At 41.5% G+C, this 25,272-nt stretch overlaps 2 protein-coding genes across 2 annotated transcripts; both read left to right on the forward strand.

Annotated features, from left to right (window-relative positions):
- Positions 1-411: 411 nt before the first annotated feature.
- Positions 412-2,956, forward strand: LOC117554918 (THAP domain-containing protein 4-like). The gene is made up of 3 exons (XM_034229511.1): positions 412-615; positions 1,314-1,607; positions 2,363-2,956. Exons 1-3 carry the CDS (start codon positions 457-459, stop codon positions 2,954-2,956), a joined length of 1,047 nt encoding a protein of 348 aa, XP_034085402.1. The 5' UTR covers positions 412-456.
- Positions 2,957-3,083: 127 nt separating this feature from the next.
- LOC117554919 lies at positions 3,084-4,332 on the forward strand. The gene is made up of 2 exons (XM_034229512.1): positions 3,084-3,454; positions 3,886-4,332. The coding sequence occupies exons 1-2, from the start codon at positions 3,248-3,250 to the stop codon at positions 4,330-4,332; spliced, it is 654 nt and encodes a 217-aa protein (XP_034085403.1). The 5' UTR covers positions 3,084-3,247.
- The last annotated feature ends 20,940 nt before the right edge of the window (positions 4,333-25,272 follow it).

Genomic DNA, 25,272 nt, shown 5'->3' on the forward strand with positions numbered 1-25,272 from the left:
CAAATGCTGGAAGAGGATGAAACAATCATGCACAACTGGATATGGCATGTGTTGAGATCTATTGTCCCTCATCAGCAGCGCTTCCTCGGGCTGGCCGTTTGATCCATGCGCATCAACAGATGTTTTGCAGAGCGACATACTTGCCACTGAACAACGACATTGATTTTCACGGTTATTTCCATTTGATACAGGAATTATACCCGAGCCAATGTTGAAGACGTTCCATCAGACTTAAAGGGAAATGGAAACACTTTTCAAACTGCTTTCCATGCGACAATATTCCCATTAGGAAATGTATTTATCTAGTCTATTTCCAATGTAAACGATCGAGATACGCACATTTATTTTTTGAAATACGTGCCTAATGACCATGGGCGCTTCCATTGCTCCGGGACTTTCCCAGTGACGTCACTGAGTAGGTACGGCTTCCTGGGCCAAAGCTCAATAACAAACAACATGGCGTGCAATGCACCAGTAGTTTACATTAAAAGAAAACGGTCGTCGTCAGGAGTTTATTGTATTGCCCCAGGCTGCACAAATGGATTTTATACGAAGAAGGAAGAAGTACATTTCCATAGGCTGCCACTAACGGATGAGAAGCTGCTCAAAGCATGGGTTATTTCCAGGGCCGCCCCTGGCCAACTTGGGGCCCCAAGCGACATTGTGAGATGATAGTTAGTTAGTTAGATAGTTATGATAGGTAGTTCCCTCTGTCAGCAATGTAACAACAACCACACACACATTTCTATCAGTATTTGTCTGTGTTGTGGTTGACATGATGATGACTGTTAGGAGTTAAGGGGAGAGGCTGAGCATCACCATGAAATGTGCAAATTGACATAAAAATAAAGAATGCTGGAAATAACTGCATCTCCTTTAGCCTATATGCTCTGCAGAGACTGCCTTCTTCATGTCGTGAATTGCAGCTGATGTGTTAATATGGCAATTGGCAATTTGACTTATACAACATTCGTAAGTTGTACATTTGACTCATACAATAACCCACCTTCGAGTGATGCTCTAGTTTCTTCATGTTTTGTTTTTTGCGCCGGACTGAAACTGTCTTTTCACCGACATCTCTTCACCTGCACTCGTGGCCGTATCAAAGCCGTGATTGGTCAGATGTCGATTCATTGCAACGGTGTCGGGTTACAGACGTGCTCCCCTTGTCACCTCTCACTCTCGCGTGTCAGCCGGGGGTGCGCGGATAACTGCGCACAGCAGCTGAGGCCCTCTGGGCGGGGCCCCCTGCGCAAGGCGGGGCCCCATGCAGCCTGCGTGATTGGCCTGTAGGGAGGGGCGGCCCTGGACTGGTTATTTCCATGAAACGGTCCGATCCGCCGCTGAATCAGTACGCACGTGTGTGCAGCGAACACTTTAAAAATTACGATTATGTCCCCAAAATGAGGTTTGATGAGTCTGGATGCCTGGTTCAATACAAAACATCGGATTTGAAGCCAGGATCTGTTCCCACAATATTCGATTTCTCAACGTATGCAGTCGGGAACACCGACCGTCCCAGCACGTCGGCCGCGCAAGACAATGACAGTGTCAACAAACGTGAAGTTCGAGCTACCAAACGAGTTGCTTCAGCTGCCGAGAGAGAGGTAAATATTGCAGCACTACCAGATTACTAGCTCACATGTGTATTTACTGACACAGTGTGACCTTATTAATTAACGCAATCGCGTCCAAACTAAATGGTAGCTATTATTATGACGTACAATGGAGAATTGGGGGTGTTCTATAGCTCAACTAATTAAACTGCCATACACACGCTCATCTGTCGAAAACAGCCCTAAAAAGGCTAGTATTGCTGGACTAGGTGTTCAATGGATGGTATTGCCAAGATGTATGAGGTGTTGGAAAATAATACAAAATATATGTCAACTGACAACATGGTACATGTGGTAGCCTGGTAGGAGTATACTTCATCAAAATGACTGCCCATCCTTAGCCCTGCTTGAGTATTTTCTGAACATGTGCTTAATAATAACACAATCCTTTATAAATTATATATTTTGCTCTGAGTAATAACAGTTTGAGAGTTTGCTTAAATAGTCTTCAAAAACAAATATTTTCCTTTTTTTTCCAACGGCCGAGATACACATATGTCTACATAATTATAGGGCATCTCCATGGAGCTCAGGCTGATTGTTTGCTCTCTGATGGGCTGTGGTGGCTCGATCACGTTCTTTTAATTCTTAGGTTTCTATGAACAGTTTATTTATTTTACTATTATGGAATAATCACATTGGTAAATAGTGGCGATGGGGTTTTTCCGGCCAACTTATCGTAGTCATGATTTTGAATATTTCTAGTTCACCTTAACCTGTAACATATTTATATTGTTTTGTTTCAGGTCAAACGAGCTGTCCATACTGCTGCAGGATTGTTGTCCTGTCAGACAGAAGATACATCCTGCATAGGTGCTGATGATGCAAGTGATGATTCCCAGGTACTGGAGGCACACACAACTAAACGTGGTCAGTCAGTGACTGTGGCCACACAGACGGAACCACTGGAACCATGCCCGTGTAAAACTGTGACTTTGGTGAGTGTGCAGACTGGGACCGATGACATCAACAACAGTCAGTTGCTCAGTCATGATCATCCATATTGCGTCAGCAGGGACATTGCTGGTGGATCCGCCACACTGGCACCTGCAGATGCAATGGCCAAAGCACCACCGAGTCCAACACCTGATGTGTCAATGCCTGAAGAAGATGCTTCCAGCTCTGGGGAGAGCATTCCAGGGACTGAGCCTTCTTCGTCGGACTACAGCCCTACTGAAGATGACATTATACAGAATGACAGCGAAGACAGCGAGGATGATGGAGAACATTCAGTGGATGGCGGTGAAGATCCAGTGTCAGACAAACAATATCTGGTATTCCATGCACAACTGATGAAGCTGTTTTGTGTATGCAACTTTGCCGGATGCGGAAATGTGTGATCAGCAGGCCGTACTGTTCAGCCAAAGGCTTTGGGACTGACAGTGAAAACTGACTGCATAGATGGCCATGAGTTTGTGTGGACTTCTCAACCCCTCTTAAATGGCACAATGTCCTGCAACCTGTTAGTGCCAGCCGCGATTTTTCTGACTGGAAATGCTTATGGCCCATTTTCTGAGATATGCCAGTGTCTGGGCCTGGAATCACTCTCGACAAGACACTGCTATAACATCCAGAGAGTGTATGTGCTGCCGGAAGTTACCAGTGTCTGGAACTTGCACAATGAGGCAGTGATGGCAGCAACTGGCGATCAGGTTGTCACTGTGTCAGGCGATGGGCGATGTGACAGCCCTGGTCATTGTGCTACGTTTGGAACGTACACCATGCTTGATATCAACTCAAGGCTCATCATTGCCCAGCAGACAGTGAAGGTGACAGAGGTCAAAAATAGCTACTGGTTGGAGCCTGTTGGACTTGAAAGATGTATTTCCAAACTACAGGTATTCTATTGTTAGTTTGTTTATTTCACAGGTCAATAGTACATGTAGTATTGCTACAATATATTGTATAATCTTTTGTCTAATTTTAAATAACGATTGTCAATTTGGAATAGAAAGGTTGTGATGTCTAGCTGTCTGCCTGTGCCATTGTATGTATGGGATCTCTGCTGATAGCCAAAGATATATAATGTATGTACATTTTTTACATGATATGCGAGAGAGGCCATGATTTCGGACAAACATTGTCACATGAAAATATAGAAATCCACCTAAATTGTTAAGTCTTAAATTCCATGTTGCAAAAATTAATCCTACAATTGACCAAATTGTGATTTTACATGAGAAAATTGCCTGGCCCTCTAAGTTTGACTTGGACAGGGGGGGGGGATGTTGGCTTTATTAAATTACATTTATGGTCAATATCTTTTCAGGATCACAATGTGACAATTTCCATACTAGCCACAGACTGCCACCCTGCAGTGCAGAAGATGCTACGTGAGGACCACAAGACCATCAAGCATGAGTTTGACTTGTGGCACATTGTGAAAGGTGTGAAGAAGCGGATGCTGCAGAGCAGGAATACCGAGCTGAAGGAGTGGGTGCGCATGGTATCCAACCATCTTTGGTACTGTGTGTGTACATGTGATGGTGACGCGTTACTGCTGAAGGAGAAATGGACGTTCATCCTCCATCATATCATCAATGTTCACGAGTGGCTGTCGGCAGAGAAGATGCTGAAGTGTGAACACGAGCCTTATTCTGAAGAGGATGGGAGTTCCCGACCTTGGTTGGAGCGTTCATCCAAGGCCTTTGGCACTCTACAGAAAGTGGTCATGGACAAGAGACTGTTGAAAAAACTAGATAAGGTATTGTCTTAATTGCCCTTCTTCATTTATATATTCTGGCCTTATAAATTCACCACAAAGCAGTATATTTATCTAAAGAGAATATATTCAACGGATGTAGCCCTGAACAAACAGTAAAATATGAAATTGAAAATATGTAATAAAAAAAAATACAAACACATGCATAATTAATATCAGTATTTGAATTATCCACCAACCATGGGTGATTATTCAATAGTGATGTTTGAGAATTGCATGTCTGGCATCTCTCGACTACTCATCAACTCAAAAACACCAGATTATCCTTGTTGATTACACAACATTGATTCTAGCTGAGGATTCTGGGTAGTGTAGTGTCTTCGGCCATCCTAAACTGAACAAATATTTGTTTCTCCGAATCGAAGGGGACAATTACAAAAGCATTGTACACAATTTAAACCAATCAATGTTGTGTAATCAACAAGGATAATCTGGTGTTTTTGAGTTGATGAGTAGTGCAGATATCACTGTAAAATCAATCGACATTAAGGAGAATACTCACTTCCGGGTGTAAAACCCTCCGTTATCCACTGGGAATGGACGCTCACTTTGCTCTCCGTAATACAATAAAGGGGACAGGATCAAATCGGAATATAATGTTCTTTTAAATAACGTTAACTAAAAGGGAACAATCTATTGGACACAGCTGAAGCTCTGGCCTTCCTTAAAAACTAACTAATGTAATAAAGATCACAGTTGTATTACACACAATGCACTGTTTTTTTAGAACAAAAATTCGTAACTAATGCACCATAATACATTCTGACGAAAAATAAAAATGATTATGAATACAAAGAAAATAAAAGAAGCCTCCCGCGAGTTACTACAAGCTATAAAGTAGATTTTAAAAACGTTTTATAGAATAAAAGCTCACTGCAGGACGTTGTAGACAAAAGAGCCTCATTCACTTTACATTGGGGTTGTTTGCGTGGTGCAGACACGTAAATGTAACAAAGTTCGTGAATCCACCACGCAATGCGGTGTTAAGGAGTCAGTCACGCATTCTGGTGAGATCAGGTTGTCTTTGTGGGTTGTCAAATGTTAAAAGATCCAAGCATTGAACAATGTGCATCTTCTTACTGATGTTCTGCTATTTCAGTAAGATCTGATCACTTCCACCTACTGAGCGAAAAAAAATGTAAATCAGCTTCAGTTTTTTTTAACCTAACAAGAACTCCTCATTAGATAAAAGTATCTTGTTAGTTTTCCTCTCATTGAGGGTTGGACCTGCATCTAAACATAGACCTTTTGGAAAAAATAAAAAGTACTTTCCAGCTAATTGCAGGAAAAGAGAAATGCATAATTGCAGTTTAGCATCAAGGTGAGCTATAAAAAGTGTGGATTAAATCGGTAATTTAAAGGGAAAGTGCTACTGATGTAAGTGAATGTCATTAAGAGGGAATAATTTTTTCCCGGTGAAGTGATTAGTTAGTGTTGAAAGAAGTTTGAGTCTGGTTTGTACAACAGTATGTGCAGCATGTGTGTTTAGAGTTCTCACTTTCAATCATTGCCAGATAGATAAATCACAATTTCTCCCCATCTGTTAGCCAGGCTCGGGGATAAAAGTTAAAGAGAAAATTGGGGAGCAAATGAAAAGATAAAGAGTATATATTGAGAAGAAAGTGATACAAGTGGGAGAGGGAAAAGACACATTCATGCTTTTTAAAAACATTACAGCAGGTACAGTTTCAGTTTCAAAAAACACTCTTATTACACCTTCCTTCTTTTTAACTCAAAATCAAGCTCACCTCTGAAAAAGGGACAAGTAATTTGTAAACATTCAAAAGGTTTACAAAATTGCCTCTTTTCTCGCGCTCCCCTCTCATATTCAATCTTCTGCCCGTCTTCAAAGCTCAGCAGAAATAATGAGCTGATAACCGAGTGTCTGCTTGACACCTGCTGAAACTCGGAAGAAAAACAGCCTGTTTCACTGATTCTTCTTAAAAGGTTTTGTACTTGCCACGTTAAGTTTCACCGTGTCAACACCAGTCTGTGCAGATAATGGATGCAAAGTATTTTATTCATTTATTGTGTTAAGATTCATGCAGTTGTCATTTTGAATTTGTTTGAATATGCAAGTACAGTACACACACAGACACACCCCATGTATACATCACTTCAGGGGATATTACATTGACTTATATGCATTTCCTGGAGACTTATCCTAACCTTAACCATAACCAACACATGCCTAACCCTAACCAAGTCTTCACCCTAAAATTAATGATTCCCCTCATGGGGCCCTCTAATTTGTCCCCATAAGGGAGGCGAGTCCCCACACGTGACTGTGTAAACAGATGTAGGTCCCCACAAGTATAGCACACACACACACACACACACACACACACACACACACACACACACACACACACACACACACACACACACACACACCTTGTGTGGTCCACATTTTTTCAACGTAGCAATCATTGACAGTCAAGCCTACAAAGTAAGAGAACCACAGGCTGGACACACACGTGCGCACACACACAACCACTAAGTCACTATGGTGTGGCATCTGTTTTTACATAAAGCACCTCCTCTCGATAACTCTCCCACTGTGTGTGTCACTTCATGCTTCTTTCATGAACCTGACTAAACATAGCAATGAAAGCAACCATAAAAGCTACCATTATATTTGCCAGAGCCTTGGAACGGACAAAAAAAGTATTTAATAACTACATCTGCATTTCACAGAGATTAAGATCTTCCTTTTGAAGGTGGCCATTACAATTTATTTAACCATGAAACTCTAGTGGTAATGTATTTGGCATTAGTTCATAAGGAGAAAACCTAAATTAATGTTCCCTGTAGTGGAAGGCAAGAACTGTATGAAACCTGTATTATGCAAACACAGAAACCTACAGTATGTGAGAAATACAATTTGAAGCTACAGTGTGAATTGGCCCTAAGATCAGTAAGAAAAATAAATGTATTTTTTTGTTCTGGGGGATAACAAATATTTCCTGTACAACAAACATATGGGTGGTTGCAGGAAATGAATTATAGAGCCAGAACAACCACATTAAGGCCTGATTACATTTGGCCAATCATCTCCAAGAATGATTATTCCATGCTAATAGCAACACAAATCCAGGAATCCAGGAAAAATAAAGGAATTTTACAGAAATGTCCCTGTAAGGGATTAATAAATATGTCTTCTTCTTCATCTTTCTTGAGGCTACATGGAGCAATACAAAACCTTTGGATGACCCAAACCAGGTCAAACTACTTTATGAAATAATGCCATTACATGACAAAGAAGACTCCAGTGCTTTCATTATTGCTATTTATTTAGAAGCTTTTTCAGTAATTGCTTTGATCCTGCACACACAAAACTTGCCTTAATTCATACATCTAAACAATATTAACTGTTGTCTTTTTAGACCACCGTGTTCAATGTTTATGTCGCGAGTGAGCCCTAATGGCCCACTTGCTGGCACCCAGTTCTTTTAATCCCCCAATTAACCCACACACACGAGGAGCAGGCAGATATCAGGTAACACAATAATCTTTATTATAAATTAAGTTAATAGTAAGGGACCATATCAGCCAAGCTTCTCACATGGAAATGTATCACAAGGCCAAGTAATGCAGTGCCTATAGACCACCCCGTCATTCAGGCTGTTACTGCTCTACCCCACCCCCTGATGGCCGGAGGGACTATCAATGGTACAACTAACAGTAAAATATCACAAAGCATGCAAATAACGCAAACACATGGCACTTCTATTAGGGAGTCACTACACACATGACACGTCTATTTAAAGAAAGCACTACACACATCACACAATGAACATGCTCTCCCACTCACTGGCCGCTAAGGAGTAAAATGGAACAGTCACTGGCACTGGTGGGCAAATGACAACGAGTGGCACTATTTGCACTCCATACTCTCTTTGTTCATTTAACCAGTGACAGCCTGCCAAGTCATGGCCCGAATTAAAATAGTTATGGGTCCACTCTCGGTCAGGAATACCTCAGACCGAGAGGAGTTAAAAGTTATTTCTATCACCCTTCTTTAAGCGCAGCATGTTTCAATACTGAGCGACCCAGGAATCTGGTCGGAAGACAGCAGTTGGAGACTTGGCGTCCGACTAAGATGCGCATTGTCAAAGTCCTCAATGACCTCCTCACCTCTGCTGACACTGGTTCCCTCAATATTCTCATCCTCCTCGACCTGAGTGCAGCCTTCGATACCATGAGCCACAACATCCTGCTCACCCGACTCAGGGACATTGGTATTGAAGGTATTGCACTCAGATGGCTCCAGTCCTACCTCACTGAACGATCCCACTTCATCTCCCTCCCAAACCACTCCTCTGCCACAGCTTCAGTCACCCAAGGCGTTCCTCAAGGATCAGTACTTGGCCCCCTCCTCTTCATCATTTACATCCTCCCCCTCGGTCAGATACTCCGCCACTTCAACCTCGACTTCCACTGCTATGCTGATGACACTCAGATCTACCTCAGCACCAAATCCCTCCATAACCCACCCCTTACCCACATCGATTCCTGTCTGACAGCTATTAAAACTTGGATGCAACATAACCTCCTCAAACTGAACAGCAACAAAACAGAACTCCTCCTAATCGGCTCCAAATCCACCCTCAGCAAGGTCACTAACATAACTCTCACCATCGATGGCACCATTGTTTCCCCCTCCAATCAGGCACGCAACCTTGGCGTAATCTTTGACCCCATCCTCTCCCTCGAACCTCACATCCGCCAAACAGTCAAAACCTCATTTTTCCACCTCCGCAATATTGCAAAAATCCTACCCTCTCTCACCTGCCCCGCAGCCGAACGACTAATCCATGCCTTCATTTCCTCCCGCCTTGACTACTGCAACTCACTTCTTTACGGGATCAGCACTACATCCCTCAACAGACTCTAACGGGTTCAAAATGCAGCTGCACGTCTCCTCACGCATACCAAATCATGGCATCACATCACCCCAGTCCTCAAAGACCTCCACTGGCTTCCTGTCTCCCATCACATCAACTACAAAATTCTGGTCCTCACCTACAAAGCACTCCACCATCTGGCCCCCCCTTATCTCACAAACCTTTTCACTCCTTATCAACCCCCACGGTCCCTCAGATCCACCGCAGCCGGACTCCTATCCATTCCCACATCCACACTCTGCAGCTTTGGGGACAGAGGCTTCTCAGTGGCAGCTCCTAGGCTCTGGAATTTCCTACCCCAAGATCTCTGTGACTCTGAGTCCCTCACAGTCTTCCAGTCCCGCCTCAAAACACATATTTTCAACTCTGTCTACCCATAAGCCCCCCCCCCCCCCTCTCAATCAACTTCCTCTTGACTGCCTTTTTATTTTTTACATACTTGTTTGCCTGTCCTTGTTTGTCTACCCTCCCTCATACTGTAAAGCGTCTTTGAGTTGTGAAAAGCGCTATATAAATAAAAATGCAGCAGCAGCATTGGCCCTGATTCTTTCACACACAGTGACGTCACGAGCTACCCACAATGCAACGCGCGCCATATATATATATATAAATACGCCATTTTCCTGGAGGTGCTAATATCCTGGAGGTGCTAATATAAACAGCTAGGTAACGTAGCCAGGCAGAGCGCACTAAGTTTTTTTCTGAATTAACGACCGAAGAAATCGCTGCATGTCTTCGGATTACATCTCTGGACTTGAGGGGTGTGCTCTAGGTCGTTACCAGCGTAAACTAGAGCTGTGTGGGTTGTCCGATTGCCCTTACAGACTGCCTGCAGATGTATGGAAAAACGACTCTCGAAAGTGGCCTTCGGTCGATTTTGGCAGCATCTACGTCTATCTTCTGGAAACACCAGGTGAATACCCCACTTGTCACAATAATATTATCATGCCAATGCATATATGTGGTATTTTAGAGTTGACTAGATATTGATTAAGGCAATAGACTATGATATTCTGCTTGCACCTCGCGTCAAATGGCGGAAACCGGAAGTACGGTGTCGCCCTCGGCCCAAAACCTGTATGTGTGTGTGAAAGAATAGGAACAAGCGTGCGGTGCGAAAGACAGGAACTTGAGGACGTTGCAATGATCAGGAATTTGAGTGCGTTGCAATAACAGGAACTTGAGTGCGTTGCAATAGACAGGAACTTGAGTGCGTTGCAATAGACAGGAACTTGGGAGCGTTGCAATTCTGCCTTCAACCGACCCGTCGATCAGCGGCTGGCAGCCGTACAGCAAATCGCAGTGCAGTAGAACTTCCACAGTGGACCTTCGCCTCACGGTCGCTTCCTCGTCGATCCGTCCAGAGCCTTGCTTCCCGTTCCCTCTTCGCCTCGTAGCTTCACCTTTTCCGTTCTCCCGGCTCTCCCGGTAAATGTCCTGGCTCCTCGCTTTAACCAACCACCAGCCAATCCACGTAGCTCCCTGGAAGGCTGGGCAGGCAGCAGCCAATCACGCTGCCCTCATCCAGCTGATTCACACCAGCTGTGACAACACACATACTCCGCCCAGCTGACAGGCTAACCCTTTTATGAATGGAAACACACATTTGTCCCCACTTTTGCTTAAAATACATATACACACACAGTAAATATAATGCATCATCATTTGACATACAAAAATCCCATCCCTACTGGTGACATTTATTCTTGTTTATCCAAATGTCTGGCTTTTTGGCATGTTTAATGTGCTCGTATTGTTTGTGCACAAGCTAATCCATTTAGAATTTGGGTTGTGACCTTTTCACACTTAAAATAGTCACTGGCTGCACTGTTAACATGGAAATATTAATTAGTGCAGCTGTGTAACCCATACGAGCCATATTTAGGTTAAACTACGTTGTCAGTTGTTTGATTGGGTGACATTTTTGAAATATCTTAACAGGGTATGAACGTTTTTTCACTTAAAGCCATAGTTTAACTTTTTGAGATATACACGTCTATTTTCTTGAGGGAAAATATAGTAAACATTTAAATTAATTGTCACTTAATTACTATAGATACAGTCAGCAACAAGATATATTAACTAAGCATTAGGACTGGAAAAAGGAGTATACAGCTAGCCAAGTAAAAAGGACACGTTGTGGCGGTTATCTGCTGGAATATTTCTTAGCCAAGCACGGTGACTTCCTTGAATATTGAGAGAGAGCCAGGCAACCAGCGGAGACACCAAAATGTCAAACTATTGCTTTAACCTCAACTCCCTAGGTGCAGCTGTCTATGTTAGAATTTGTATTTTCTCCTTTTAAGTAATCATGTCAGTATTTTCCTGCAGATTTTACTTTTTTGTGTAAGACAGTTCTTAACAGTCTCGCTTTGCCCTACATTGCTTATTCAACATCTTATCAATAGTGTAGTGTAAACGTAACCTTAATAAACCCACTATGGGGCATTATATAGTGCAATATTATTTACACATACAATACATATTTCCCTCTGCTGCAATTCCTTAGCTACAGTTATTATGTGAAAAACCTCTATGATTACCCGTACCACTGTGAAGGTAATCCCACTATTTGGCAGCTCTCTGAATCATGCAGCTGGCCATATGTCCAAGAGATGGCTGTGCCCAAGCCCTTCTGTCCAGGTGATAGACTCGGCCCAATTAACACTAACGAGATTGCGACCGGGGAAAGCTGTATGGCTACTCTGCAACAGACTGTGCTATATTATTCCATCATTATTCTGTTTGGAAGCTGTTCATCCTAGCTTCTACTCTTTGCATTTAGCCCTGAGCCTGTTTTTCAGGTCTCAGGCTCGAAAATGACATTCCCAGAACAATTGACCATATCTTCCCTTCTAAAAGGGTTAAATTAATAATCTTTTTTCTCAAAGTAATGATAAACCTGTGAGTTGGATGTAGAAAAGTCAGAATCAATATAGATGTTTTTTATTTTAAAGAAAATTCAGATTGAACATGGTAAAAAACTGTAAATTATAGTGTCCGTCTAAAATATATTTTGTACTTATAGTGAAAACTAACCTTGGATGATGGTAAGGTAGACTAAAGGCTTTAGAAATTCAAAGTACAACATATAATAAGTACCCTCTATCAAGATTGAAGCAAAACAAGTGATATTTGACCTTTTTAGACAGATTTAGCAAAAAAACCCTCTTCTGGGGCCATTTGGGTGGATTTTCCTTATCTCTGGCCCCCCTTCTTCGATTTTGACATGTGACATCTCTTTCTGACCGTTAGAGCCAATAGAATCGAAGGGGAATGTGCAGCAAAGATAAATAATAAGGTTTTGTGAGTGAATTTCGGTGCAGTCATCTGTTAGCATTTTTCGCTTGTTGCTAATTCAGAGGCTCAGCGTTAGCATTGTGGAGTTTCTTCCCGTTACATGGATATAAAACATTCATAGTTTATTAAATGAACATGCCCTCAGACACTGTTTCCTGCAAGATGTTGCGGCAGTGCCCCGGTACCGGGGTCTCTCGGGCTTAACAGGTTAAAACTTGGGTACATTTTTTCCTAATTTCTCATTCAGTAACCTTTGCCTGTCTCATTCCTTCTTCTTGCATTGTCCTTGTCCCTCTTTTTCCTCTTTTTAATTTCACTTCCCTTAATCCTTCTATTATCCACCCATTAATTTTCTTGATTACAACAGCTTGTACTACCAGAAATATTGACCCTTCAGATTATTCTTTTATTCCTGCTCTATTTTACCCAAGCACCTCCCTTGAGTCTTTCATATTCATATTTGTATCTCTTAACAAAAAACGATATAAAACAGGTAAACTGAAAGGATTAATGGTGAAAGTAACAAAATGAGAAATGGCTGGGACAGTGTCGACAAGATAGATATATGCACACAGAACACACACACACAGACACAAAACTGCGAACAATTGAGTGACTGACACCCCTTAATAATCTGTCGGACCCTTTTGTGAGGGAATATTGTGAGCACCAATGCCATGTCAAAATCCTGGTACATGCAATTACAGTGGATGAATACATTTAAATAAATTTAGTTACCATTCACCTGTTTTCATTTGCTAATTGATGGGTGCCCTTTGGGTTGATTGGAGTCTTTAGTTTTGCATTTAATCTGCTCCCTTCTCATTCTTGACAGTGAATATAGGCTATGTCGCTCCCTTTCTTTTACTCCCATCTATCCTCTCTCTAGAAACAAAAGATAAAATAATCAACGTAGAACACCTGTTATTAGCATGAACAATTTAATCACCACGATCACGTCTTCAGTTGTTGCAACAGCGTATGTTTGACAGCTTTGTTTTCTGGAACCAATGGCACCAATCCAGGTATACAATCAGTGCGAAACTTCCATGGAGAAAAACCCCAGTAGCTAAAGAACTACAATTCTAGGGATGCAAAATGCAATTGAAAATATTAAAATCAACAATTTTCATGTAAATATAACGCCTCATGGTTTTAAGCTACCTCCAGTCAGTCAAGTTGCAGATTATACCAATCTCTGTCCAAAATGTCCTCACTTTTTCATTTACCCCAATATATATTTGTGTTAAAATTGGCATCAGTACCATATACATTCTTTAGTCATGGACAAAAATGTGCTTTGTGAGGTCACAGTGACTTTGAGCCTAAATAACCCAAATCGAATGAGTAAATCCTTGAGTCCAAGTCGACATTTTTGCAAATTCGAAAAAAATATCCTCCAGGTATTACTGAGCTATCACGTTCTTGACAAGGGACAAACTGATGTACTGACCTCCCGAAAATATAAATGTAGTTACACCGTTCGTTCTCTTTGACTTTTTCAGCACTTTATTAGAAAGAAATATAAATCTTGGACTCCATTGGCTCCATTAGCTTTGACAATTCCCCGATTCTGTAAATGAATGGGGAAATTAAATATGAATGACTCCTTCAAAACATGTCTGTATGTTTTCTTTTAATTCATGTAACCGCTGTGTAACCTGCTACCAAGTGGCTTACAAAGGGGTTATTTTCACATGGTTTTGATCTAGACCAACTAACAGAGATTTTTTAGTAGCCCTAAGCAGTGTTCTCATCATTCACTGGAACTAATGAGCTGTCTTTGCTGATGTAATGTACCTCATTTGGTGTCATCTCACATGAAAAATGCAACCATTGCCATAAAAAAACCTGTTACGTTTGAACCCTTAATTATGTGCATATTTGCCAGTCAGACACGGTTATTACCGTCACTCTGTTTGAACCTCAGCTTTCATTTGGAATTGTCTATGAGATAAATGTACATGGATATTATTCAGAAACTCAATGATGTCAATGAACTTGATGTTCTTAATGGGGAATATGTGTTGAAGTGGCATATTTAACAGTGGTGAAATAATCGTCTGGGTCAAGAGAAGGCTTTCAGGGATGCTAATCACAATGTTTGTTCTTTTTAAAAATGAACCACACATAATATTTTTCTTATCCTGCATGGTTTCTCTAATTAAAAGCAAGAAGTAAATATTGAATATTGACAATTCAGACTGAAATATAGTTTAATCTGTAAACCCTGTATAGCACATACAGTTTATTGTATTTTTCTTTTTGTTCAAACCCATTTTTCCAACAGTTTTATTATAGCTTTTCACTACACTGACATCTGCCTCCACTGACACATTCTTGCTCCTATACAACCATAACCCTATGGCCATTTGATATGTGTTTGAGTGTCAAATGAAAATACTTTTGAAAACTGTCCTCCCTCCCGCAGTCTAAAATCGTAGTCCTCGCAAAGATAGAAAAACAAGAACACACACACACCAAAAGCAACCCCATTTGCTTTTCATTTGTTATTGAACGGTAATGTCTCTACCATGTTATTCTGAAAAGGAGTAAGGAGTATGTTAATTCTTAATTGCCTTAATATTTTAGGAGAATAGGATTGGTCACTTTTAAAACGCTGTTAGTAAACCATTTCGACCTGGCACTTCTTTGCATACACTGTCATTTGGTCAGGAAATGCCTTTCTAAAGTTTCTCATGCATTTAAAATAATTGGGAATCAGAGCTCCAATGACAAAACAACACTTCAGCAAGACCTGTTGCTAATTGGTGACAAAAAAAAGAAAGCCGGGAAAAATGTAGACAGAGCTGGGCTGAAAAGGTTATACTGAGTGTTATCAATCGTTTGGATTGGATCTCAAGTTCAGCTAACTTTAGAGAAGTTTAATTCATACATTTCTAATAATTACCTGAATCTAGATAGAATATGAGATAGAGGGGGAGTATTAGGGATGACATTCAAAAAGTATTGTTAATGCATCAACCAGCTAAAAGGGCGATTTCATTAACAATAGCTCAACTGTTTATCTCTCTAAACAATCTGCATTAAATGCCAACCTGTTGACAAAGAACAATTGTGAGTATACAGAAAAGGTTTCAAAACATGCAATAGACATGATGTCAAAGAAAATGCAGTACAAATAAGAAATATACAGTGTCAAAAGATTGTCCCAGTCAGTGTGATTTGTCACCCCGTACCAAAATAGGTATTAAGATGATTTTCTGGACCAAAAGCCCAAAAATTAATTAACTGTGTTCGAATTTTGTTTGTGTTGTAAAGTGTTTGACAAGCACACATGGCAAAGGATCTTTTGAAACTAACATTTTAGGTTACTAGTAATTGCATAAAAAAGGTCAAATCCAGTGCAAACCTAAGGTGACCTGTTCCACTACAACTCCAAACATTTTAATGATCCGACCTAGATACGTTCTGTAGCTGGAATGTTTCATTGTATTATTCATGGGACATAAGAATACATTGATTTAATGAAAGGATGCACTACATAATACACACATATAAATGACCATAAAGTAAATACAGCATTTAAGAAAATGTCCTTGTCTGTGTTAAGTATGTAAAAGTATGTCGGGGGTTGTTCTCATGCATGTAGCTTTGTGTTCATCTTGTTAAAATGTTTTAAATAAAACAAATAGAGTTAACAGTTATCTTGCTCATAAATATGCAGCCATCTGCTCACAAATGTACCCATAAATCATTCTCACCGATTTCTGGCCAGCAGTCCCTTATTAGACTCATTATCAGATTACTTGCATCCATAGCAAGAGATCTCTTGCTATTCCCAAAATGTGTTTATTTAATGGAAAAGTATTAGAAGGAGCACAACACAGTGTGATGAAATATTGGCTGTAGAATCAGGATCAGAACTCCTCTATCCGTCCCAGAAAGGGCGAGGTGTTTCAATTTTGTTGTCCTCCCCATTCATTTTGTTTGTTCGCCTGACTTCCAGCAGTGAAATGGCCAGTAAAAGATTTCTGTATATGGCCAGAAAAATAATTGTTGTTGCTTTTATGTGTGTTTTGTAGCATTATCTTGTTTCAACACCCTACAATTGGGAAATGAGTGCTACATTGTCTACTATTCCCCCAATATGGATGTGAACAACCTGAAAGTGTCACGATCCTAATGTTATGTCACGTTTTTAGTTTAGTCTGTCTTGGATGTTATTTTGTAATTCTGTTCTCCCTGTCCCTTGTCTTCCTTCCTGTGTTTTTCCTCCTGTGTCTGATTGTCTAATTGTGTTCACCCTTGTGTTTATTCCTCCCCTGCCCAGCTGTTTCTTGTCCCGTGATTACCCCCCTCTCTGGTCTTTTCCTGTGTTCCCCTGTCGGTTCATTGTTTGTCTCTCCTGTCTCCCTCCATGTTGGTCACGGTCACCTTTGTGTGTTTATGCTACCTTGTAGGGGTTTCACCAACTAATCGACTAGTCGACTACCTTTACCACTAGTCGGCGCTGTAGGCCCTAGTCAACTAGTCGTGAAAAAAATGGAGGTAAACGAGGTGCTGCAAAATGCTCCAAAACACGTCCGACATTCTTATGTATGGCAGTACTTCAACAAAGATGTAACCAACTCCACAGTGAAGTGTCAGTTGTGTACAGCTGTACTGAAGTACAACAAAAATACATCTGCTATGCGCAACCATCTGAAGATGAGACACCCGCTGCCGACAGCTAGCACTAGCAGTAATGCTAGCACCAGTGAGCAACGGACCGGCGTCAGCACAGGACAGAGGCAGACGAGCTGCAAAAAAACGGGTCAACAGTGATGCGGATGATGAGCTACGGGATTACTGCCAGCGGACACCGCATATCCCCACAATGGATAACCCACTGGAGTGGTGGGTAGAACATGTGCACCGCGTCCCCCGTTTAGCCAAGCTTTCGAGGAGCTACCTGGCTATTCCAGCCACAGGCACCCCGAGTGAGAGGGTTTTTTCACTGGCAGGCAACACTGTCACCCGAAAGCGGTCAAGCCTCCTTCCCTCACATGTCGATGCGTTGGTGTTCCTCAATGCAAACCAAAAATCTGGAAAGGTGGACGTTATCGTGGAGGATAGCGAGTAAAGTGTTGCGCAATGCGCTGTTGAGCACTGGATTTACGTGGCATTTCAGTAAAGAGTTTTTTGCTGTCGATTTTGGTGAGTCCAGTTACTGTTTGTTATTTACTAAGTCCAGTTACTGTTTGTTATTTACTCAGCCATGTAACACAAATTAAAATGCAGTGTTTAATGTAACTGTATGAGTTCCGATATAAAATACAGTTGTACACCTCTCTTTGTGTGTCTTTATTATGACGTAACGACTAGTCGACTGCTATTTTGAAAAACGTGTCGACTAGTAAATATTGGTAGTTGTGAAACCCCTACTACCTTGTGCTATCTATGTTTCCGATTCATGCCATGTTTTTGTTTATCAGCTTTTAAATAAAGCACGCTTTTGTTTCTAGACCTTTTACCTTTTTGTAGTCTGCATTTGGGTCCTACCTTTTCCGCGATCTTAGAGAGACAGCAAGCGCATTTCGTGGCATCTGCAGGCAGTGGCAAGTCCTTCCGGCATATGCCACAGAGGCCGCTACTCTGTGGTAGCTGTGGCAAGTCCTTCCGGCATATGCCACAGATGCCACAACTTGCCGAGGCATCTGCCGCTGCTCAACGGGAGTTGCCACAAGATGCCAGAGTAAGAGAAGGTTTACGGTAGCTGCCACTCGCCTTCCGTGGCAAATGCTGCTATTTAAACCCGTATTTATCGTGTAAAATGTCGCTGTTTTGGCATGACTTTATCGAACTGATCTGTACACAGGACTGATGATCTGTACACAGGACTGATGGTCCGATCCCTATTTTTTTAAACATTATAATTTCTATTCAATTTTACTTGGAGCATGGCTTGCTAAAATAAACAAACGTGCTATATTTATGATGAAATATTGGCGAGTGAGGGTTGCAACCATGGATGTATAATAATAACTGGATACAGCGTGGGAGGCGGGGCCTCATTCATTCCTATGAGAGCTGCTCATTAGCGCATGATGATAAAATGGCCCAACTTTTGAGAGAGTGAAACGTCACAGATTACCCAGCATGCCTGAGAAGTACCCGTATGTGCACTCATAGAGCATGCGCAACTTTAACCAAAATGCTCGTTCACATCAAGCACGTCAATTTGCGTACACGTAACAGCACCGCACGTTCATGACAGCATGGTAATGGATTGTTGTTATCATGGATTTGATATGAACGAGGCGGCAGTTAGCAGCTAGCGGCTAGCTAGTAATGATGCTAATGTACACATCAATCGTTATGTACTTATATTACGCTGTAACAGGATCTAGTGATATCCAACAGAGCTTAATTTAGCATGAAATTATTATTGCACTGTATATATATATATTTATATACAGTGCAATAAGCTTCTTAGTGCAATACGAAGCTACAGGGACGTTAATAATGTCGGTAATATTAACTTTATTTAATACAACATTTACAGTACAAGATTTAATCATACAGCCCATGTAGTATGATAATGAATTACAGCAAACATGGGCAATATATCCATTATTACAGCTCCGTGGGATGGCAGTAAGACGATATGGATCCGTTCTTATTGTGCATCCATGGGTAAAGATAAACGCAACTCACATTGGTTTCTCAAACAGCATCTCTGTAAACTACGTGTATTCACTGAATTTCACTCTGCCTTTAACGGCTCGTTGTAGCTCCAATAGCTCCAGCCCCACCCTCCCTGTGAGCACAGTGTGCTCTGATTGGTCGGGACACGTAACATGAACGTGCCGGGCGGCGCGGTCCCGTGGGTTAGATGCGCGTTCATAATGCAGAGGGAAATAACTCTCAGAATAACGTTATTAGCACATTTTTACAACTTGAGGAACGAATGTTTTTAATAAGGGCTATACAAGTGTTCATACTGGGTAGTTTATTTAGTTTTTAAAAAATTATCCAACGAGTTACAGACCACTCTTTCCCCATGTAAGTCAATGGGAAAAAGTGTTTCCGGGCCTGGCAACCAAACGGAAGTGTAGTACCGCCGTTTGGCCAGCACGAATATTTTCATCTGAGTCCGGCGCACTTCCTGGGGGCTTGGTTGCAACGCTCTTGGCAATTTTCGCTTCTCGAGGGGAGTTTCCACTGCTTGCTACGATAAACCAGGTGTATGACTAGTAAAGACAAATAATTAACAAATACATATCTGTATTGACACAGCAACGTGTACACTGGTGTTATTAGACTTGGCTACAGACTTAGGGCAGCTGTAACTGATTGCAGTTGCCACTGCTAGTGAGATGCTAAGGTTTACTTTATAAATTAGGCAAAGGACTTATATTTGCCCCATGCCTTCAGCAGCAGCAGGCCATTCACTTTGATTTGATCCAGTTATGAAATGTCATCATTTCGACAATAAAGAAATGCTACATAAACGTTATCTTGCACGTTTTATCGAACCATCTCCGTTTCTAACTTTCAATATATTTAAAAAGAGATCTCTCTCTCATCTGCGTGCGGGGGCGGGGCCTCACAGACATACTGCTGCGCTGTGCACACAGTTCTGCCGGTAATGAATATTAGGATACATTTTGTGAGGAAACTTTTCCACCAATAATTCCAATAAGTATTCCAAAATGTATTCACTTCAGGTTTACGAAAGTAACTGTATTAGGATTAGTTGTTTTTCAAATGTAACGCGAGCTGAATACAGTTAGGCTACTTGGTTTTTGTATTCTGATTATGTAACGCCGTTACATGTATTCAGTTACAACCCAACCCTGTGCACAGATCATCAGTCCTGTGTACAGATCAGTTCGATAAAGTCATGCCAAAACAGCGACATTTTACACGATAAATACGGGTTTAAATATCAGCATTTGGCACGGAAGGCGAGTGGCATCTTGTGGCAACTCCCGTTGAGCAGCGGCAGATGCCTCGGCAAGTTGTGGCATCTGTGGCATATGCCAGAAGTACTTGCCACAGCTACCACAGAGTAGCGGCCTCTGTGGCATATGCCGGAAGTACTTGCCACAGCTACCACAGAGTAGCGGCCTCTGTGGCATATGCCGGAAGTACTTGCCACAGCTACCACAGAGTAGTGGCCTCTGTATGCTGAAAGGACTTGCCACTGCCTGCAGATGCCACGAAATGAGCCAGGCCCTACTGCGATCTTAACAGTGATCTTAACAGAAAGGTAGAGTCAGCACTAAAGTTGAGTGTTTATCCTGAGTCACTGTTTCTTTTTCAATTGTCTGTGCTGTTGTTTAGAGCCAAAACAATTATAAATGTGTTGCTGTTGACTAATTTCAAATTCTGACTGCACGGTTCAAAATACAAAGAAGTGACCTAGTGCCATCCCCATAGTGGGACCTCATTTTTTTATATATTTCAGCTCTCACAGACACTCACAAAAGCCCATAACTCCTGTAGCGTCTGTTAAATATGAAGTCATCCATCTTGGCCACAGCTTTTAATCTTAAGTGTATAGGCCTACAAAGATTTAAACAGTTAGGTAATAAATACAAAAAAAAGGGGCATCAAAAAATGAGGGAATGTGCTGCAGCACCTCTTTTCACCCTCTATCTGAAACCAGAGCACAGTCTGCTCTGATTGGTTAGCTGGCCGGCTCTGTTGTGATTGGATCAACTGCTGAGAGACTTCCCGCCCCTTAGCCTATCACCCACAATGAGTTGAAGCACTAGCCCAGGGGTGGCCAACCCGCGGCTCTCGAGCCGCATGCGGCTCTTTGCCTAGTTTCATGCGGCTCTTCAGTTCATATCGAATTGTATATGTGTGAGTTTGGGGGAGAGACATTGACTCCTGACTAGTGTTGCACGGTGTACCGATACTTGAAAGGTACCGCGATACCCTGCCGTTAAAAACGTTACGATTCCGCCGTTTCATTAGTATCGGTACTTTAAGAATGACGGGGAAAAGTACTCCGGTGAGAAAGCGCCGTTTTAATAAGAGCCGTGTGTGTTCAGCGCTCTGCTTCCACTCCCTGCACTGCAGCCTTGCCTGCAGTCCCTCCCTCTCAAGCACGCTCCAAGTCCCTCCCCTCTCAAGCACGCTCTAAGTGCCTCCCCTCTCTCGTGCACGCGCTAGCTGCCAGAGCATGTGAGAAAACGAGAAGCATGGCTGCAAGTGGGAGTGCAGCTGCCGCTGCGCCTCGGCTTGTTGACAAAAAAGACGCCAGAAGCTAAATTTGGAAGTATTTGAGCTATATCTCTGACAGTGAGGGCAAGCCTACGGACACCACGAGGCCTGTCTGTGAGACATGTATTAATTTTATTTAATACGAATTCTTGTCATTTATTTTATTTATTGTTCTCATTGTTTAAAAGTTTGTGTTATGGTTATGGTTCTGGTGTGAAATAAAGCACAATAATTACATTTAAGACTGTTTCCCTTTTTTTAAGAAAAGTATCAAAAAAGAATCGGAATCGCAATTCTTGACTTGGTATCGAAACCAAAATGTTGGTACCGTGACAACACTAGCTACTCCTGACAGTTAAACCTGATATTTAGTAGGTCTGTTAAGTATTGAATGCTGATAATTCTGACGTAATTTGGCCGGTCAAAGTTGTTTGGGCTCGGATAAAATCGCTCCGTTACTTTCGTCCCGTGTTACTTTCGTCCCGGCTCTCCCTATGTGTGTATGTGTGGTGTCAGTATGAGAGGATGACAGCGCATCTAATTTTGATGTGACCCAAGAGCCAATCACAATAATACCTGCGATGCAGTGAACCAATCACCTTTGAGGGGGGGAAAACCTATCGTTGATTAAACACTATCCAGTGTTTCCCCTACCATTGTGTTGGAGGGGTGCTGCGCCCCGCCAACGGAGCCCCGCGCCCCCCCCTGAAATTCAAGGTGTTTCAAAAATATATATAATATATATTTTTTAAATATATATATAGCACCAAATTGCAAATAATCTATAACTACTGTCACTTTTCACATTGAACATGTGCTCTTTTATTAAATAAACTAAACGCTTTCATTTTAAGTTGTGAGTTTAGTGTTTTTGACCCTAAGAAACACTGATGCAATAATCAATAACAATAATCCACAGCTCCTCTCTCTGCTCCAGAGGATTTAAAAAATATATATCCCAATGCCACAAAGATGCATCAGTGACGTGGTTGAAATCTTGTCTCCAGAAAACAAAAAACTGAAACAAGCGTTATCAGTGACTGTGTGTTTGATGTGGCTCTTTGCAGTAACATAGAAAAAATGTGGCTCTTAACCTCTGACTGGTTGGCCACCCCTGCACTAGCCAATAGAAGTGCAAGTGTTACATACTGGTATCACCGTCAATTTCAATAAACAAAGTAGTCAAATCAAGGCGTTTCAGGCAGGAAAACCCCCAAAAAGCACAATAGGTCCTCTTAATGTTTTAATCTTTCATGATGGGTATGGAATACAAGTAAAACAATTCAAGAAAATACAGTACTCCAACCTTTTAAGGGCACTGTTATTTGTTTCATTTTTTTTTTAAATTTAATAATTAAGTACATGATTATTAATGACCAAGTTACATTACTTGATGGACTGCATACATATATCTCAAGAATACAACAGTTAAAGAGGGTGACATGTTGCATTGGCTATTTCAGTTTTTAGTCTGTTGGACTAGTTTAACATGTACAGCCACATTCACACTCTCAGCACAGTCAGCCACGCAGCTATTCAACATCCCCATTGTGATACATCCATGAATATTTACAGCTCGCACAACAAGTTCAGCAAAAAGGGGAGATTTTATTCAGTGGTTGGACCTAGCGGCTTTGTTACTTTGTGAAGTGCAAGTTCTCAAATAGTGAATTGCATCCTGGCTGCGCCTACTGAATGAAGACTCTCGATAAGTGCCTTCCTGCCCATGCCTACATGGAAGCTGAAAATCAAATGCATTTTCATTGCAAATTATTTATGTTTTTATCTTTCTGCCGCATATTCTTCCTGCTCTTTAAAAGTCAGCCTCACTTCTCATCCCCGAAGTTCTGCAAGTTCTGCAGCTATTTGCTGAAAATAAAATACATTTACTTGCCAGAAATACAAAATATAGGGTTTAATCATTATGTTGTATTTGGTTGGTTCAGTGTGACATAAATAATAGCTGAAAAGGCTCTTACTGTACCATGAACTTGTATCATATTACATGGATATTATGGAAATGCCTGTAATATCACTCTTCACCTTAATAACTGTCATTACTGGCTATATGCCCTTCAAAATAAAAGGAACGTGGCAATATTCAAACAAAAAAAGGAGAGTGATGGATCTAATCCTGCTTGTAGAATTATTGTTGTGCCATGTAAATATGTAAATGTCCTGTTTGTGTGTGCAGCTTTGCACCGATATAGCATCACAGCATGCATTCTCCCAACTGTGGCCTCTCCATGTCTCCCTTTTCCATCATTCTATTCACACTCTTCCCTCTTCCCACCACTCCTCTTTTCCATCATATTGTCTTTCTTGCTCTCTCCTCTTAGAATATCACAAAATGTGTATGTATTCTATGGTATACATTGTTTTTCTTGATGAGATCATTTTTTTTGTTCTGGATTGGTATGGTCAGTTCCTCATTTATTAAACCTTCAGCCTGTTATGTCTCACCTGCCAAACGATGTCTCCTGTTGTGGTCCACCGGTCTCCATTCCTCTTGGGTGGGCTTTTGTCTTCTTGGCAATTCTACTTCATATTCACATAAATACATTTATTGAAAATCATGGCTAAAAGCAGTTTCTGCTGCTAAACTATTTGATCATTGATCAGTTATTATGAGAGCTATTCTGACACAGGTGGTCCTATTGGTGGACAATTAATGATATTGTTACACAATTTATTTAGCTTGTGAAAAAACCTTCTGTTTATTTATTTATTTATTTGACAGGGATTAACATTTCTGTAAATGCGCTAGAGTTAGCCAATAGGCTATTTTTCATCTGCAGTCCCTGGACAGATGTTGAAAGTCATCCTAAAAATAAAATGTCACTTCAAATGACAGGTAAATACAATCAGTAAAACAACATATTCAACATAGATGCTTATATTATGATAAAAGCATATATACAAACTAGTGCTGTCAAAATTATCGCGTTAACGGCGGTAATTAATTTTTTGAATTAATTGCGTTAAAATATTTAACGCATTTAACGCATGTGCAGAATGGCCCGCCCCATACGTGCCACCAGTGGCAGCGCCAGGGTATGGCTGGGGTAGGCTACACCAGAAATGGCTTAGCCCCACCATGAAAAATGATGTTAAAGTAAGCAAAATAAAGTCTGCCAACTCGCGCGGAGTAAATTGCACAGACAGCAGTTAGTAAGATTGATTTCAGTAGCCACGGTTTTGAAAACTTTTGTCACGTAGTGATCGTCTTCTCAATAGAACATCTTTGATAACGGCGTGGTGTTGTTGCAGGAAGTCCCGACGGAGAATACTTTTGCTGTAGTACAGGGGTGCACATAACTGGTACGCAGGTTATGTGCGTAATCTCTCTGAAATGCGTACCGTCACTTGTGTCACAAAGCGCATTTGCGTACCGACGTACTTGTGAAGCTTTTCCAGAAGGCGGAACCGGACGACAGAGTCGGTCTCCGTGTGCACAGACAGGGCTGCTGTTAACGTCGGTCTGTACAACGGAATTGTGCCAAAACTACGCCAACCGGCTGCGGAGGGAGACACTCCCCCCCCCCCC

This window comes from Gymnodraco acuticeps, unplaced genomic scaffold (genome assembly GCF_902827175.1).
Source record: "Gymnodraco acuticeps unplaced genomic scaffold, fGymAcu1.1, whole genome shotgun sequence".
Lineage (NCBI taxonomy): Eukaryota > Metazoa > Chordata > Actinopteri > Perciformes > Bathydraconidae > Gymnodraco > Gymnodraco acuticeps.

Bases quoted from the DNA above. Each gene is read 5' to 3' on its own strand.
- LOC117554918 (XM_034229511.1), top strand. From the start codon at position 457: ATGGCGTGCAATGCACCAGTAGTTTACATTAAAAGAAAACGGTCGTCG. The intron at 616-1,313 runs GTTATTTCCAGG...GGCCCTGGACTG, and splicing joins AGAAGCTGCTCAAAGCATGG to GTTATTTCCATGAAACGGTC. The intron at 1,608-2,362 runs GTAAATATTGCA...GTTTTGTTTCAG, and splicing joins CTTCAGCTGCCGAGAGAGAG to GTCAAACGAGCTGTCCATAC.
- LOC117554919 (XM_034229512.1), top strand. From the start codon at position 3,248: ATGGCAGCAACTGGCGATCAGGTTGTCACTGTGTCAGGCGATGGGCGA. The intron at 3,455-3,885 runs GTATTCTATTGT...ATATCTTTTCAG, and splicing joins GATGTATTTCCAAACTACAG to GATCACAATGTGACAATTTC.